General features: G+C 35.5%; 1 protein-coding gene across 33 annotated transcripts in view; it reads left to right on the top strand.

The window, feature by feature from the left end:
• The window catches only part of ABI3BP (ABI family member 3 binding protein), a 258,099-nt gene that overhangs the window by 50,507 nt on the left and 192,403 nt on the right, over positions 1-15,189 (top strand). For all 33 annotated transcript variants that reach the window (XM_082695526.1, XM_082695525.1, XM_082695527.1 and 30 more), the window contains exon 2: positions 14,713-14,892. In XM_082695526.1, coding sequence (XP_082551652.1) covers positions 14,713-14,892 — 180 coding nt within the window. The remainder of the gene's footprint in view (positions 1-14,712; positions 14,893-15,189) is intronic.

Genomic DNA, 15,189 nt, shown 5'->3' with positions numbered 1-15,189 from the left:
TAAAATGAATAACAAATTTTGCCAAAATAAAGCTAATTGTGAAATTATTGAAATAATAAATTCTACTAACTCACAGAGCTGAAATGGCATGTTTACCTATTATCAGAGGAAGATTCCTATAAATAATTAAAAGTAATGTGGTCGGTAAAAAGGAGTATACAGAAGTATATTTATGTTAAGGAAAGTGCAGGTTATAAAACATCACTCAAAATATAATCTTATCTTTGTAAGTTGTCATATTTGTCATACCCAGGGAAAATGTATCTGGAAGGAGATACTAAAAATCTTTACCGAAGTCATCACTGTGTATTGGATAATGGGTAGTTTTTAAAACAAATTTTAAAATTTTAAAAAACAAAAGTTTTTAAAACAAATTTTTAAACAAAGTTTTTAAAACAAATTTTATCTCTTTTGCAACTCTTTAATTTTGTTAACTAGAATAAATGTGTATCATCTGTATAATTTTTAAATTAAAAATCCATGCAGGGATTATTACTGGGGTAGGTGGGAAGGAGATGAAAATATGACAGGCAGCAGAATAGAAAATGTGCTACCAGCCTGGGATAGAGTGCAATAAAGAAATAATTTGGGGGGTTAAGCCGCTGCCTTCGGCTCAGGTCATGATCTCAGGGTTCTGGGATCGAGTCCTGCATCTGGCTCTCTGCTCAGCGGGGAGCCTGCTTCCTCCTCTCTCTCTCTCTCTGCCTGCCTCTCTGCCTACTTGTGATCTCTCTCTGTCAAATAAATAAATAAAATCTTTAAAAAAAAAGAAATAATTTGGGAAACACAGAATTATAGTAAGTTGTAATTCTTCTCAGGCATACTTCTCAGGCTGTTCCTGCCAACAGAGTCAATTAGAGCCAGTTGCTTTGTTTTCATTTAGCTTTTGGCTAAAGAATAGAATTAATAACAATTGCCTTTTTTGTTTGCTTTTTTAAGAGAGGTAAGCTTTTATTTCCTTGTCTCGCAAATAAATCTGGCTGAGTTGGTCACAATAACAAATGATTTTAATAACATATCTGATGTTTGCGAGAGGGACCTGTATTAATGGCAGTCCAGTTAAACTGTAATCTATGTGTAAAATATCTTTGATTTCTTTCATTAAAAAATAGCATATTTTGGGGGGCGCCTGGGTGGCTCAGTGGGTTAAGCCGCTGCCTTCGGCTCGGGTCATGATCTCAGGGTCCTGGGATCGAGTCCCACATCGGGCTCTCTGCTCAGCGGGGAGCCTGCTTCCCTCTCTCTCTCTCTCTGCCTGCCTCTCCGTCTACTTGTGATTTCTGTCAAATAAATAAATAAAATCTTTAAAAAAAATAGCATATTTTTTCCTACTTAAAACAAATTTTGTTCTGAGCATTTTACTTGAGTTGCTTTTTGCTAAGGGCATGTGAGACAAGATTTCTACCATGTGGATGTAGTTTATAAATGTCTAAGATTTAAATTTTGTATTATTATTCATTCCTCAAACTGGGTATGTGCTTGTGTGTGTGTGTAGCTTAGTGGAGGAAAATACTTTAGAATTGCTTTTAAAACAACGACAGATCTTTTAATGTGGCCTATAGGGACCTCTTTCATCCTTTGAATTGTCACTGTGTGCCTCTTGTCCTAATACTCCCCAGCTGCACTGACCTTCTTTAGTATCTCTAAAGGCACCAGTTACTGTTTCTGCCCTCTGTCCTCACCCCAGATGTACACAGAAACTTTGACTAACTTCTAGCCACCCTTTACCTATGTCACTTCCTCGAGTTGTAGGAGTTGGGGATCTCTAGAAGGGCTGGGCACCTCTGCAGTGCAACACTAGTATCCCTTTTGTCTATTTCCTGGTACCAATAAGCTACCTTGTCAGGTATTTTTTTCTTTTTTATCAGCTTCAGAGCTGCTGTTACCTCACAGTTTACTATCTCAACTTCAACTTACTTTGGTTCTTGATTCTGTCTCCTGGCCTCTTTTCCTCTACATAAAACCAAATGGATTCACCCCATGCTAGGAAATGGTGTAACCAGTGGGAATTGACCTATTCCCATTTTCAGTGTCTACAGGACAATCTCCCGTGCATAGTACTTGCAATACTCAAAGGACAATCTCACTTCTTCGTCTCCCAGTTTAGAATTTGGAATGGAGTGGGAGCAATTCATCACATCTCTGAAGCTCTAAATGAAGGAAAAAAAAAATGTCACATAAAAGAGAGTTATGAGGAAGACTTTCTTTTTATTTCTACAATTTTAGGTCAAGATTTTACCCCAAATAGTGCATTCAGTTAAATTTTATTAACATTTGACAAATATTACGGAATCCTATTTTAAGTGCCAAGACTTGAACTTGAGTCCCATCCACCATGCAGGCTGGGATATTTTAATAATGTCAGACTGGAAGGCCATGATTTCAAGGCAAGTTGGTTTGCTTTTTCTCACCTAGAAAATGCTACATGAATCACAATCTACCAGAAGAGTTAACAATAAGGCATATTTTATTAATATTGAAAAACATTTTAGAAATTCAAAATGTTCTAATTCTGTACAAATTTTAATTCATTTGAAAAGAGACAATGACAAATATTATCAAAATAATAATACATCCCCAGTTGCCATAGTTTGTACTATATAGGTTCTTCTGACTCTGTAGATAAATAGCTAAGTCATTTGGTTCACAAGGCCAGAGTTGATAACTAACTAAAGTCAGTTGATAACTAACTAAAGTCAGTTGATAACTGATTAAAGTCAGTCTCTCCAAAATTGGTTAATTCTCTGTTTGACAAATATTTGCATAATTGGTATTGGCTAAGAAATTCTTAAAGTGGAAATGTCTAGAGACAGAAGACAACTTGGTAATTTATCCTGTATCGTAGTCATTGCTATGAATGTCAGTAACTATCTTACTATTTTGCAAAAAAGCTCATGTCTTACATTTGGGATAACTTAAAGTTGCTATATTTTAAATAATTATTGTAACAAGTTAAGTGGTCTCATTTCATTAATGACCAAAGATAGAAATCTCAGAATTTATTGATTTTATTATAGAAAATATTATGTAACATATATTTAGTGATAGTGAAAAACAATATAGCTCATTTTCTGGATGTTCACAACTTGATGTTGGCCTCAGGCAAGAGTAATATTTATAATCTTAAAATATTACAAAAATGGAAAATTTTGCCAATTTATTAAAAATTTAAACATAAAGTTACCATACTACCCAGCTATTTTACACCTAGGTATTTATCCAAGATAAATGAAAACATATGTCCACGCAAATACTTGTAGCATTATTCATAATAGCAGCATTATTCATAATAACCCCAAACTGGAAGTAATCCAACTATTCATCAACTGAGGAAATGAATAAACAAAATGTGACCCACAAAATGAAATGTTATCGAGCAATCAAAAGGAATGAACTAATGATACACCATGGCTGAGTGAATCTCATAAACACCGTACCACCTGATAAAAGCCAGACACAAAGACTATATTTTGTATAAATCCATTTATATTAAATTACAAGAAAAGCAGAAAGCAGACCAGTGGTTGCTTGGAGCTAAGAGTGGGAGTTAAGGGTATGCCTGTTGACTACAGATGGATACAGGAGAAAGTTTTAGAGTGGTGGGAATGTTCCCCAATTGGATTGTGGTAGACTTAATAAATTCTAAAATTTTCCAAAAATTACTGAATTTTTAAAAATTATTTACAATAGGTGAATATTATGGGGCATGATTATATATACCTCACAAACTTAATAATATTTGTGACATTCACATACATTCTTTCTATATGTCTGTGAAACTATTTTCTTTTTCATATTTGTTAAATTTGGGGAGTTATATAAAAAATAAATATTATCTGGAAATTATTAGCATAGTATTTCTATTAAAAAATTCATTTTCTGTTTTATTTTCTGCATTTTAATAGGAAGATATTATTTTGTCTGGATGAAGTATTAGAGATATCCTTGAACATAAGATTGAAAATGGATTTGGGATTCTCTAACTAATTAGAGAATTAATTAGATTAATTAATTAACAACCCAGGTCAAACACAGTGAAAGGCAAAGTTGATGTCAGAACCCCTCTATTAGAATGGAATGACTTACTTTGGGGTCGTTAGGAAGTGGCTCTTCCCAGAGACTCAGAAGTCTCATGACCCCCCTCCTGTGTTCATGAAGCTACCTGATCAAACTGTCCTGATGGTTTAGCCACTGTCTTCTAGTATATGGAAGGCTTTTGAAACTGTGAAATCTCAAAATAAGCAGCTGTATATCATCAGCATTGGGTATTTATTAACTGAACAAACTAAAATTCATGAAGATTTCAAACATCTAAACAATGATGGCAAATGAAACCGTTTATTCTAGCTACATCTCTTGTTTTTATTTCCAAGACTTTGCAGTAAAAGCAAGATTTATTTAAGAAAGTTTTATTAGTGCTTAGACAGTTTTTTATGAGACAGGAAACTTCATTTTTATCAAGAGTATTTCTGATTTACTCCGTGAGACAATGTTTCACAATGGAAATATGTGATCTTGTATGTGGAGGATTTCCTACAGTACGGGTGGAAGTTGTACATTTTCCGCTTTGTCCTATAAAGTAGTACTTTGATTAAACTTGATTTCTACTTAGTGGAATTTAACGTATGTTAGTACTGAAGTTATTGAGAGTAAGAAAAAAAAAAAAAAGGAGTATCAGTCCTTTTGGAAAATTGACCAGTGGAGGGAAAATAATACAAATGACCGTTTATCTATTTTTTGGTACTAGATCATTTTGAGATTGTTAGAACAAGCAATTTTTTAAATGGCACATGTTTAAACTTAACCACTTTTGTATCAGTGAATAATACTCTTAGACATAGGAAAGTCAATATTACACTTTGTTGTCAAAAGGTGACTGGTGGGAGCACCTCAGTGGCTCAGACATTAACCGTCTGCCTTTGGCTCAGGTCATGATCACAGGGTCCTGGGATCAAGGCCTACGTCAGGCTCCCTGCTCAGTGGGAAGCCTGCTTCTCCCTCTCCCACTCCCCCTGCTTGTATTCCCTCTCTCACTATCTCTTTCTATGTCAAATTAATAAATAAAATCTTGAAAAAAAATTAAAAAGGTGCCTGGCATTTCATTAGCTGGGAGTGAGAGGGAAAGATATCCAAGATACTGTGTATCAGTAACTAGTATTCAGCATTCTGGTGAAGATGAAATCATTATATAGTTTTATCTGCATTTACTGTTAATAATTTAAGTCTTAAAAATTAAGCAGCTATTATAAATAATAGAGTATAGTTTTATCTTTCTGGCAAATAGTATAAGGTAAATAAATATCTGGAAAAAAATATATATAATTTTCCTTTGTTCTCAGTGAAAATTTTATTACAGTATAATCAACATTTTAAAAAACAGTAAATCAAGAGAGGTTGATACTCTGAAGACACAGGAATATTTTAAAATGTTGACTTTAATAATTATCTGAATAGTGCTCAGTGAAAATAACAGCAAAACCACTACTGATGCGTGCAATAAAACTTACAAATCTCCAAAATATTATGATGCAAGAAGTCACTTGAATTGAGTGCAAGAAGCCTTACCTAAGAGTACATATCATAGGATTCCATCTCACTGAAGTCTATAACAGGTAAAATTAATCTATGGCTTTGTAAAAATCAGAACAAAAGTTGTTTTGTTCTGGGGTGGAAGCATGGGGTGGAAATAGACCAGTAGAGGAATAAGGAGACTTTCTAGGTGAAGGTAATATTCTAAATCTTGTCTGGGTTTGGGTTGCATAAATATATGGCAGGTGGAAAAATCAGCCATGTAGAGTTAAGATTTATGTATTTTCTTGTATATAAATTTTATCTCAAAAATGTACTGAATTCTAGTTAATGACATACCTACTGAATTTGAGGAGTGAAGAATACTGAAATATAATTTATTTTGAAATCCATTTAAAAATAAGATGGATTGATGGATGGATAGAGAGGTAGATAAATATGATGAAAGAGATAGATTAAGATTTACATCATTGTCTCTGGACGGTGGCTCTATGGATGCGTATTGCATGATTCTTGCAACATTTCTCTGTTTGAATTTTTTTTTAAGTTTTTTTTTTTATTCATTTGACAGACAGAGATCACAAGTAGGCAGAGAGGCAGGTAGAGAGAGAGGGGGAAGCAGGCTCCTCACTGAGCAGAAAGCCCGATGTGGGCTCGGGCTTTCTGCTCAGAGGCTTTTTTTTCAGAGCTGAAGGCAGAGGCTTTAACCCACTGAGCCACCCAGGTGCCCCCAAATTTTTATAATGTTAGTGCATCGTACTTATAAATCTTTAAATAGATTGGTCAAACACATATAAAGCCCTATAACTGATGTTAGAAGCCAGAGAAATTTTCCAAATATTATTAAATATTTTACCTTACAAGTCTCCAGAATTTATAATTCTAGAAAATTCTAATAGTTTGTTCACAGATCAAAAAATATGTATAATTCTCATGGTAGGAAATTTAATAGCTTGGCAGCTGAGGTCTTTTTTTTCTCTGATACTGTGTATCTGTAAATCTCTTTCAAAAGAAATTGGGCCCATGAATTTTATTTATTTTCAAAGAGTTATGGTTCCCAAATCTGAGTATGTGTCGGAATTACCCAATTTGCTAAAATACAGATTGCTACCTCCATCCCAAAGTTTCTGATTCAAGAAGTCTGGAGTGGAGTCTGAGAATGTATACTTCTAGCAAGTTCCCAGCTGATGCAGATGCTCTAATGGGGGGGGGAGGGGGGGTTCTTTGAAGAATCCTGGTCTGGAACCTATCCTTCCTTCCATCCAGAATACCAATAGTTATCACTCCTTACTTTACATAGCAAGAGAATTAAGCAGATCAACTCCAGAGATTTCATGAAAGATCAGAAAAGAGCAAAAAAGAAGAGAAATGAGTTTTATTAAGTCTTTTAGCATGTTTGATTTCTTTTTATTTTATATGTATTAAAAATAATAAGATTATATGAATTATCTAAAGTGGTAGGTAAAGTATTATAAAGTAGACTTTGAGATCTACTTCCCTACTTGCATTTGGCATTTTTCATGTAATGAAAACAATTTTTGTCACTAGTTTAACAAAGCTAAGGGGACACTTTCCTTGTACATCCTTTATCCCTCTTCCATCAGATTTAGAGTTTCTCTGTTGTAGCCACATGGTAATAATTGTAGGAATGATGTTCTACTGAAATCATTGACTTACCCATCTGCCTAACTTACTAGACTGCTTAATCTTTGTGCTGTGACAGTCATATATGAATTGGTATCACTAATGCCTAGTGCCTGGTAGTGAAGGAATAAAGTGAAAAGCAGATGAATGGATATACATACTTCCCAAGGCAAATGCAGAATTTATTTAGATTTTGTTGAAGTTAACCATGCCACTGCCTCCCTTTCCTTATAGCAAATATGTGATTATTTGCTGCATATGGTTGCCCCCCACCCTCAACATGCTCTAGAGTTTAAAGAGTAATTTTAGGATAATTAGATAGATGGTGTGTATGCAAGTGACAACAGCGTATAGCTCAGGATGAGATTTTTCCCTAAGAGTGAAAGGCTGTTGATTTAGAAGGTAGTCTATGAAAAGTAATTTTCCTGCTTGGCTGTTGGTTGGGTTACAAGGTAGGTAATGAAGTTATTGCTCCTTTGGTAAAATTATTAGTCCTGCCAAGTGGCGCTGAAATGTCAACGTTGGCAGGTTCAGTCTGTCTCATTCAGTCATCCAAAGTCACCAGACGGTGAAGTATTGGCCTGAGGAATCAGGGCACTGGGAATTCTGACCAAGATGGAAACTGTGGTTGTTTTAGCTGAAATGAAACTCACTTATACAAGCAGCTAGGAAAACAGAAATAAAGTGCTCTTAGGAAGAAAACATTTTCCCTCTCAGATTTCTAGCAAAATGTCATTTTTTTCTAAATTCAATAGTAAACATTCTCCAGGTATTTGGTGACCATAATACCCTAATAAAGTTAACTAGTCAACACCTGGGAGTTATGGCTCAATGGCAATTGTTTGGGTGTGGCTTTATAAAGGGAGCTCTTCCGGTGAACCAGGACTTTTTATTTCCTAAACTCTGAAAGTACATGTTACATGCAGGAACATGTCTTCCAATAGCAAACTCGCCACAAGGCACTGGAGAGAGAACACGCTATTCTGCTTGCACTAGAGCAGAGATCACGAATCTTTGTAGGTTGAGCTTTGGGCTCACATCAAGTGTGTATGTGTCTAGTTCAGAGTTTTTTTTAAAGGCCCCCATTCCCACACTCCGGCAGCTGTTCATGTGCCTTATGGGACTTCTACCCAGTTTTTTCTGTGCTTTTTAAAAAATGACATTTTTTTCTGTAGTTTTATAAAAGTCTCATTTTATATATGTCTAAACTATTTTCATCAGGATCTTCCCCTTGTGCTTTTAGACTTGAGTTAATAAAACACAAGTAGGGATGCCTGCTGTTCATCTCTAAAGCTGGGTGTTACTAACTCACCATCTCCTGAATGCCCCAAATCTCTTTTAATCTGTAGTTCTTATTTAGATTTCTGATTTATCTCCCGAATTGTATATATTGAAGGACGCAATTTCATTTGTACATTATAAACCACAATGTCCAAAATGTTTGTGACTGAGCTCCTATCCTCTTTACATAAGGCATCCTTGCCACCCATATCCCTTATTACCGGTGTCAGCAGAATCAGAGGGCAGGGAAGATATAAATCAAAGGCCTGAGGTAAGAAGGTTGGGCAGGAGCAGTCTGAGGCCTATAGAAAGAATTCAGAGAATTTCAAGACAGTTACCCTTATCAAATCACCCATTTTTGTAAGAAGCAACTATTTCTGCATGGTCTTTGCAAGCGTGGTTAATGTATAGGGCTATAAATAGAAGATGGTTTGAATGATGCCATTTAGAGTTCTGCAATGCACGATTCAAGCAACTGTCAGTGGCATCCCTATTTCTGGAAGATGTGTTGTAGAACTGCCACGTGTTTACTGCACACTAGCTCATGACCTGAGCCGAAGGCAGAGGCTTACTTAACCCACTGAGCCACCCAGGTGCCCCTTAAAAGGACTTTATAGGAATTATTTTGTGAGTACATTTAACTATATTTCTGCATATACACAACCAGGACAAGGCAAATTTAATGCCTTCTACCTATCTTGTCTGGCATGCCATCATGTCGCTGCAGAAAGGGTCATGCCTTTCTTTATCTTCATAACCACTTTACACAGACTCTCTTCTAATGGAAAGCTGTACAAGCATCTTGCTATTACAGCACTAGTGGAAGTAGTTTTTATAATGTCTACTTAATTGATGGAAACATTTAATCTTTATTCTCCTTAAAATATTTAAAACTGTCATCCTTTTTTGCTATGGGAAGTTTCCACTCATATCACTGGCTTTCAGTTTGTTACTGTTTTTGGTAAGAAAATCCATGCTATAGACTACAGATAACACGTTTCTATTCAAAGATCAGAAAAAACTGAAGGTTCTTGTATAATTGACTTTGGCCACTCCCTTCATACTGTGGTTGCCACAGGAAAATTAATGAGACTCCATATGGATATTTTTCCCCTTCAACACATTTCCTTGGATCATAGTACCAGGAAAGGGAGTCCTTTGAGTACCACGCCTGTTATACGATCTCTTTTTGGCTCTCTAAAAATTAAAGCATACGTTAAATTATTGTCAAGTCTTATGTTAAAATTATGTTTTGTATAACTTAACATTACAGTTTAATTAAATATAATTTATGCCATCAAATATGGCTTTTGGAAATTTTTGAATGCATTGTCAGACAGTGACTTCTCTGCTTAATATGTAAACTGAAGATGTGACCATAAAGACATTGGAATGTTTTCCACCTGCAATCCATTATGTAAGAAGAATATGTAATATATTTGAAACTTTGAGACTTGTCAGTTCTAGGAAGATAATCACGGCTAAAAAGGACTGCTGATTTTATATATGTACCATTTGCTGAATGTAAATAATAATATTAGGCACCATTAAAACTATTTCACTAGTTGCTATAATGGCAAGAGGATTGAATGACCTTCAATCAGAGGAAAGTCTTTCATCTCTGAGAAAGGCTTGCTACTTTGTGATGAGAAAGGTCCTGCCCATGCTACAGTGACATGATATCATGCCAGACAAGAGATTCACTCATGGTGAATTACATAAGTAATTTGTTCTGTTTTGTTGCTGAGTCCTATCCCATTGTGTGGGTAAGCCATAATGTGTTTATCCCTTTAACTACTGATGGACATTTGGGCTAGGTGCAGTTCAGTGGTGCTTTGAATATCTGCATACAAGGCTTAGCATAGCATTATTTTTCATGTTTTCTCAAAAATACCTAGGAATAAAACTGATAAGTTATTTGGTAGTTGTCCAACAGTTTTCACAAATGGTTATACCACTTAACATTCACATTAAAAATGTATGAGGACTCCAGTTATTTCAAATCCTGCCTAACACTTGTTATGGACAGCCTTTTAATTATCCATTCTTGGGTGTGTGGTATCTTACTGTAATTTTAACTTGCATTTCCCTGAAAACTACTGATGTTGAGTAGGAGTTGGTAAACTGTGACCCGGCAGCCAACTGACAATTTTTACAAGTACAGTTGACCCTTGAGCAATATGGGTTTGAACTACACTTGGTCCACTACACACAGTTTTTTTAAATATATAAATACAGTACTATATATGTATTTTCTCTTCCTTATGATTTTCTTAACATTTTTTTCTCTAACTTTATTGTAAGAATACAAATATAGAATACATACCATGTACAAAATATGTGTTAATTGACTGTTTATGTTATCAGTAAAGCTTCTAGTTAATAGTAGGCTATTAGTAGTTAAATTTGGGGGAGTCAAAACTATATGCAGATTTTTGTCTGTGTGGTGGGTTAGTGTCCCTAATCTCCATATTGTTCAAGGGTCAACTATACAATTTTATTAAAACACAGACATGTCATTTTAATGCTACAGGGCTTGTATTTATTTTTAAAAATTAAAAGAAAATTAATTCTAATTGGATTTTGAAAGACTTTTTCTTTTCTTTTGTTATTTCACAACAGCCCCTTGAACTGTTTAGAGATACCCTGGGATGTCGGAAAAAGAGGATTAGAATTAACTATCCTAGATCCAAGGTTCTACTTGATCAATGTGCAATCTTTTTTCAGCCATAATGGTGGTGGTTTCCTGAAATTTTCACATTCTTTATTTAGTCTCACTCTTGATTGGTGTAGGCTTTATTTCTCATAAGATACAGTAAAATATTTTTCTAGTATTCTTATTACTCTGTACTCTGGGGCTTTTCTGGACAATATATCTGCCATTTTACCTATAAATGTTTTCCTAGTTAAACTTATATTATATTATATTATATTATATTATATTATATTATATTATTTTTCTATTAACTCTACCTATGTCATTCACCAGAGGTTTTCATACTAACATTGAAAGGTAACTGTCATCACATGAATAGTGTTCTAAACCATTAAACTGGAATTACTCAGAATGAAGAGTAACTTATCCAAGATTAAAAATTATTATAGGATGCATGGAGATATACCCTAAAATATCAGGGGAAATTGTCCAGTAGTATAAAATTGAATACTAATCCAAACATTCATTTGAAGGAATGCTTGACAAACTTAATGAGATTGAAAGGGCAAAAATTGCTTTACCTTTTTGCTGAGCACCAAAAAGACCAGTGGTATAATTACTGAGTAGGTGAAGGGGTATAGAGAAGACAGACAGAAGATAGAGGGAATCTATATTGGGTGACAATGTGAGCATAGGTGAAAGTGCATTGCCGAATGTGAGAAGATTATACTGGCCAAAAAGAAATAAGATATGTTGAGAAGTAATAAAGGAAGAAGTAATGTGTCAGGAAAATGAAGGGGCTTGAATTTCCAGCTTCAAAAAAGCAACTGGGATGATAGTCTCAAAATATTAAGTTTGTGATGCTGCTTTAAGGTAAGATTTGTTTGTGTGCACCTCTCTCTCTTTTTGAGGACTTTTAAAAGTTTAGCTCCAGAGAGTAGTGTGAATTGGAATTTTGGAGAAAGTGGGTAGTTAAATGCCAGTTCACTCAAAAAGTTACATGATGTTGACGTATTTGCTGACATAAATCATTAGTGAAGAGGACAAAGATTAGAGTCATGAAAATTCCCATGTGGAGGAAATGAGAACACTTCCACTTTTGTTGGTCAGTAATTCTGTTTACAACCTTCCTTCTCCTCACTTGGTGCTGCCATCCTTTTCACTTTCCAAGTGGAAGAGTAATGTGGTACATCAGGCCAAATCCTATGAGCAAAGGTCTAAAGTGATGATGCTGTGATTCTTGGCTTAGTCAAACATGAGTATAGCCTAAGTGCACTAATATTCCTTATTCTCTGCTTCCCAACAAGGGGTGGGTAACAGACCAGCTGTGTTTTAATTTACTGTGGGACCTAACAATCTTCTAAAGTAGTGTAGTGACTCTAGGGTCACTACACTAGTGCCTAGTGACTCTAGGCACATAACTAAGGAGGGAAAAATTGGCTTGGACAAAATCTATATTATAGCTGAAGAATAAATCCTCTCTTCAAAATCTAATGAAATTAGGACAAAACATTAGCAGTTAGCATCATTTGAGCATTATGGTTTCAAGATTGGCCTCTCCTTACTCTATTGGGTAATGATGACATTCTCAATAAAAATAGAGCAGGAAGTGCAGTTGGTGCAAACTGAGATCCAGTTTTGATCTTGCACTTAACTTGCAGAGTGACAGAGAACAAAGGGCCCTCAATTTCATTATACTATGAGAGATTTGCACTGGGTGAGCTAAACTAGATGAATCTTCCTTACATTTGGATAAAACACCCAGTATCTCTGGGCTTCAATTTTGCCAGAAATGTGGGAATAACATTTTGAGAATCTTGAACTTTATGAAAATTTCATCAAATACTTGGAAGTATAAAGAACTATGTACATACCTGGAAATAGTAGTACTGGCTGCTGAGGTAAGACAGTAGTTTCTAAAACTTGGTATCCAAGAAGGGGCTAGCTGTATTTTTTCAAAGGCCTATTGGAATCCTTTATGTAGCTATATTGAGGCAGACGAGGCTAATTTTGACTGGAATAGTATAAATTTAGTGTGATGACTTTGGGAAGCCATGCTGTTCAGAGGTACTAACTGGTATTAATGAAGTATAAATCTTGTGAATATAATTGATATAAATAAAATGAATCATGAGAAATCAAATGTGGATTACTAAATTAATAAATGCAATCTTTCTAATGGGAAAAATGTTCTAAAAATATTAAATCTCTGTAGAATAAAGAAAGAAAATAATTGAGGTCTATAATTTGTATCTAAAACTTTGGGGCCAGACATGTTTCAGAATCCAGAAAATCCTTGGATTTTAGAAATGTACTGGGTTGTCTGGACCTCTTCAGTGGGGGCTTGGCCAGCACCCCTTAATTAAACATGTTAATATTCCTACAATTAAATATGTGAATAGTTACACATATTATTCAGTGAGATTTGAGAAAGACTTGGTGGCCTCATATGGTTCAGATTGGGTTTTTTTACCAAATTAGTTAAATACGAATTTACAAAAAAATCTTACAAAGCTGTTTTGGATTTCTGTCTGTGGCTTAATTAAGTATCCAATTATTGAGCAATTACTATGTGCCAGCTTCAAGATAGTGCCATTTGCACTAATCTTTGTAAACAACCCATCGAAGTGGACCAGTATTCATAATTTACAAATCAAGAAATTCAGGGCCAAGTATGTCCAGTGAGTAGCCAGAGGCACCACTGGTAATTAAGTTGGAGAGCTGGTATTTGAACTCTGCTCCTTCTGGTCCCAAAGACAAAAGACAATGTTGTTTACTCATCGCTTGGTCAAGACTTCTGGTTAGTGTGATAATCTGTCCTTGTTGCCTACATAGTTTAAAAAGAAAAAAGAGCCTTGGAAATTTAATTAAGTTTTCTTTCCTCATTCTGCACAATCTCTCTGGGGAAGTTCATCCAATGGTTGTTAAGAAACTGATGACATCCAGATGGATCGGTGTTCTGTTACTGAGCATCACACTTGATTATTCAACCTCCTGGGGATCATTTCCATGTAGTTGTCTCATTGACCCTGTGGGCACCAAAAGAGACCTAAAGCTCTTTCTCTTCCTTTATCTTCTCTCAGAACTCCCTAATCTCCTTAAACTGACCCCCTCCACCTGTGTCCCTTTGTTTCCAACTCTCTATGTAAATCACTCTCTTGTGGGGATACAGCTGGAGGGCGGCACTGGTGAGGCTGGGGGGTTTCAAAGTGCAGTAGTTAAATTTACTGATATGAAATTTCAGATCCTTTGAACATTCCTAGATGATATGTATCCAATGAAGGTTTTGACTATCATGGATACCCAAAGTAGCCTTAAATGTCATCTACCTGCTCAATAATAAATTACCAAATATTAAATCCTAAGATTTTACTTTGTGTTCTAGACTGCTTTCTGTGTTACTTAGTTTGGTTTTTTTTTGGATCTCAGAATTACCCATGTTTTAGCAGTTTGGGTAGGTAGATGTGTTGGAATATTCAGTAGCTAAGTAGAGAGCATGGTTTCCAGTAACAATGCCTCTAGCAATTAACCTTTGCCCAAACTTGCCCTGGGATACTAAAGTGGTAAAATAACAGCCCTGTGTTATGTGTTCCCATTTTTAGGTAAAAGGCCAAGCCTGAAAGTCCACATCAATACCACGAGCGACTCCATCCTCTTGAAGTTCCTACGTCCAAATCCAAATGTAAAATTAGAAGGTTTTCTCTTGGGATATGGCAGCAACTTGTCACCAAACCAGTACTTCCCTCTTCCAGCAGAAGGGAAATTCACAGAGGCTGTGGTCGGTAAGATGTTTGGGTTTCAGGCGTGGGAAGAAGAGAAGTCACAGGTAATGGGTACCACGTGAACTATAAATCTTGAAGGCAAACGCCCTTTCTTCTACATCTCAGCCAAACCAAATGCCAGAGTTACAAATCATCTACATAATTGTTGTAACCTACATAGCATAGTGCCTCTTTGTGGAAAAAATACAGAATGAGAACTTGGCGTGTGCTGCAGAAATAATAATCTTTGTTGCCATTATAACTACAATCCCTGACCAGAGACCTTAAATTTCGTAAGGAAAAGAAGCTAAAATGCCT

Source organism: Mustela nivalis (assembly GCF_964662115.1).
Source record: "Mustela nivalis genome assembly, chromosome: 1".
NCBI classification, from domain to species: Eukaryota; Metazoa; Chordata; class Mammalia; order Carnivora; family Mustelidae; genus Mustela; species Mustela nivalis.
This window is presented reverse-complemented; position numbering and strand designations above follow the sequence as displayed.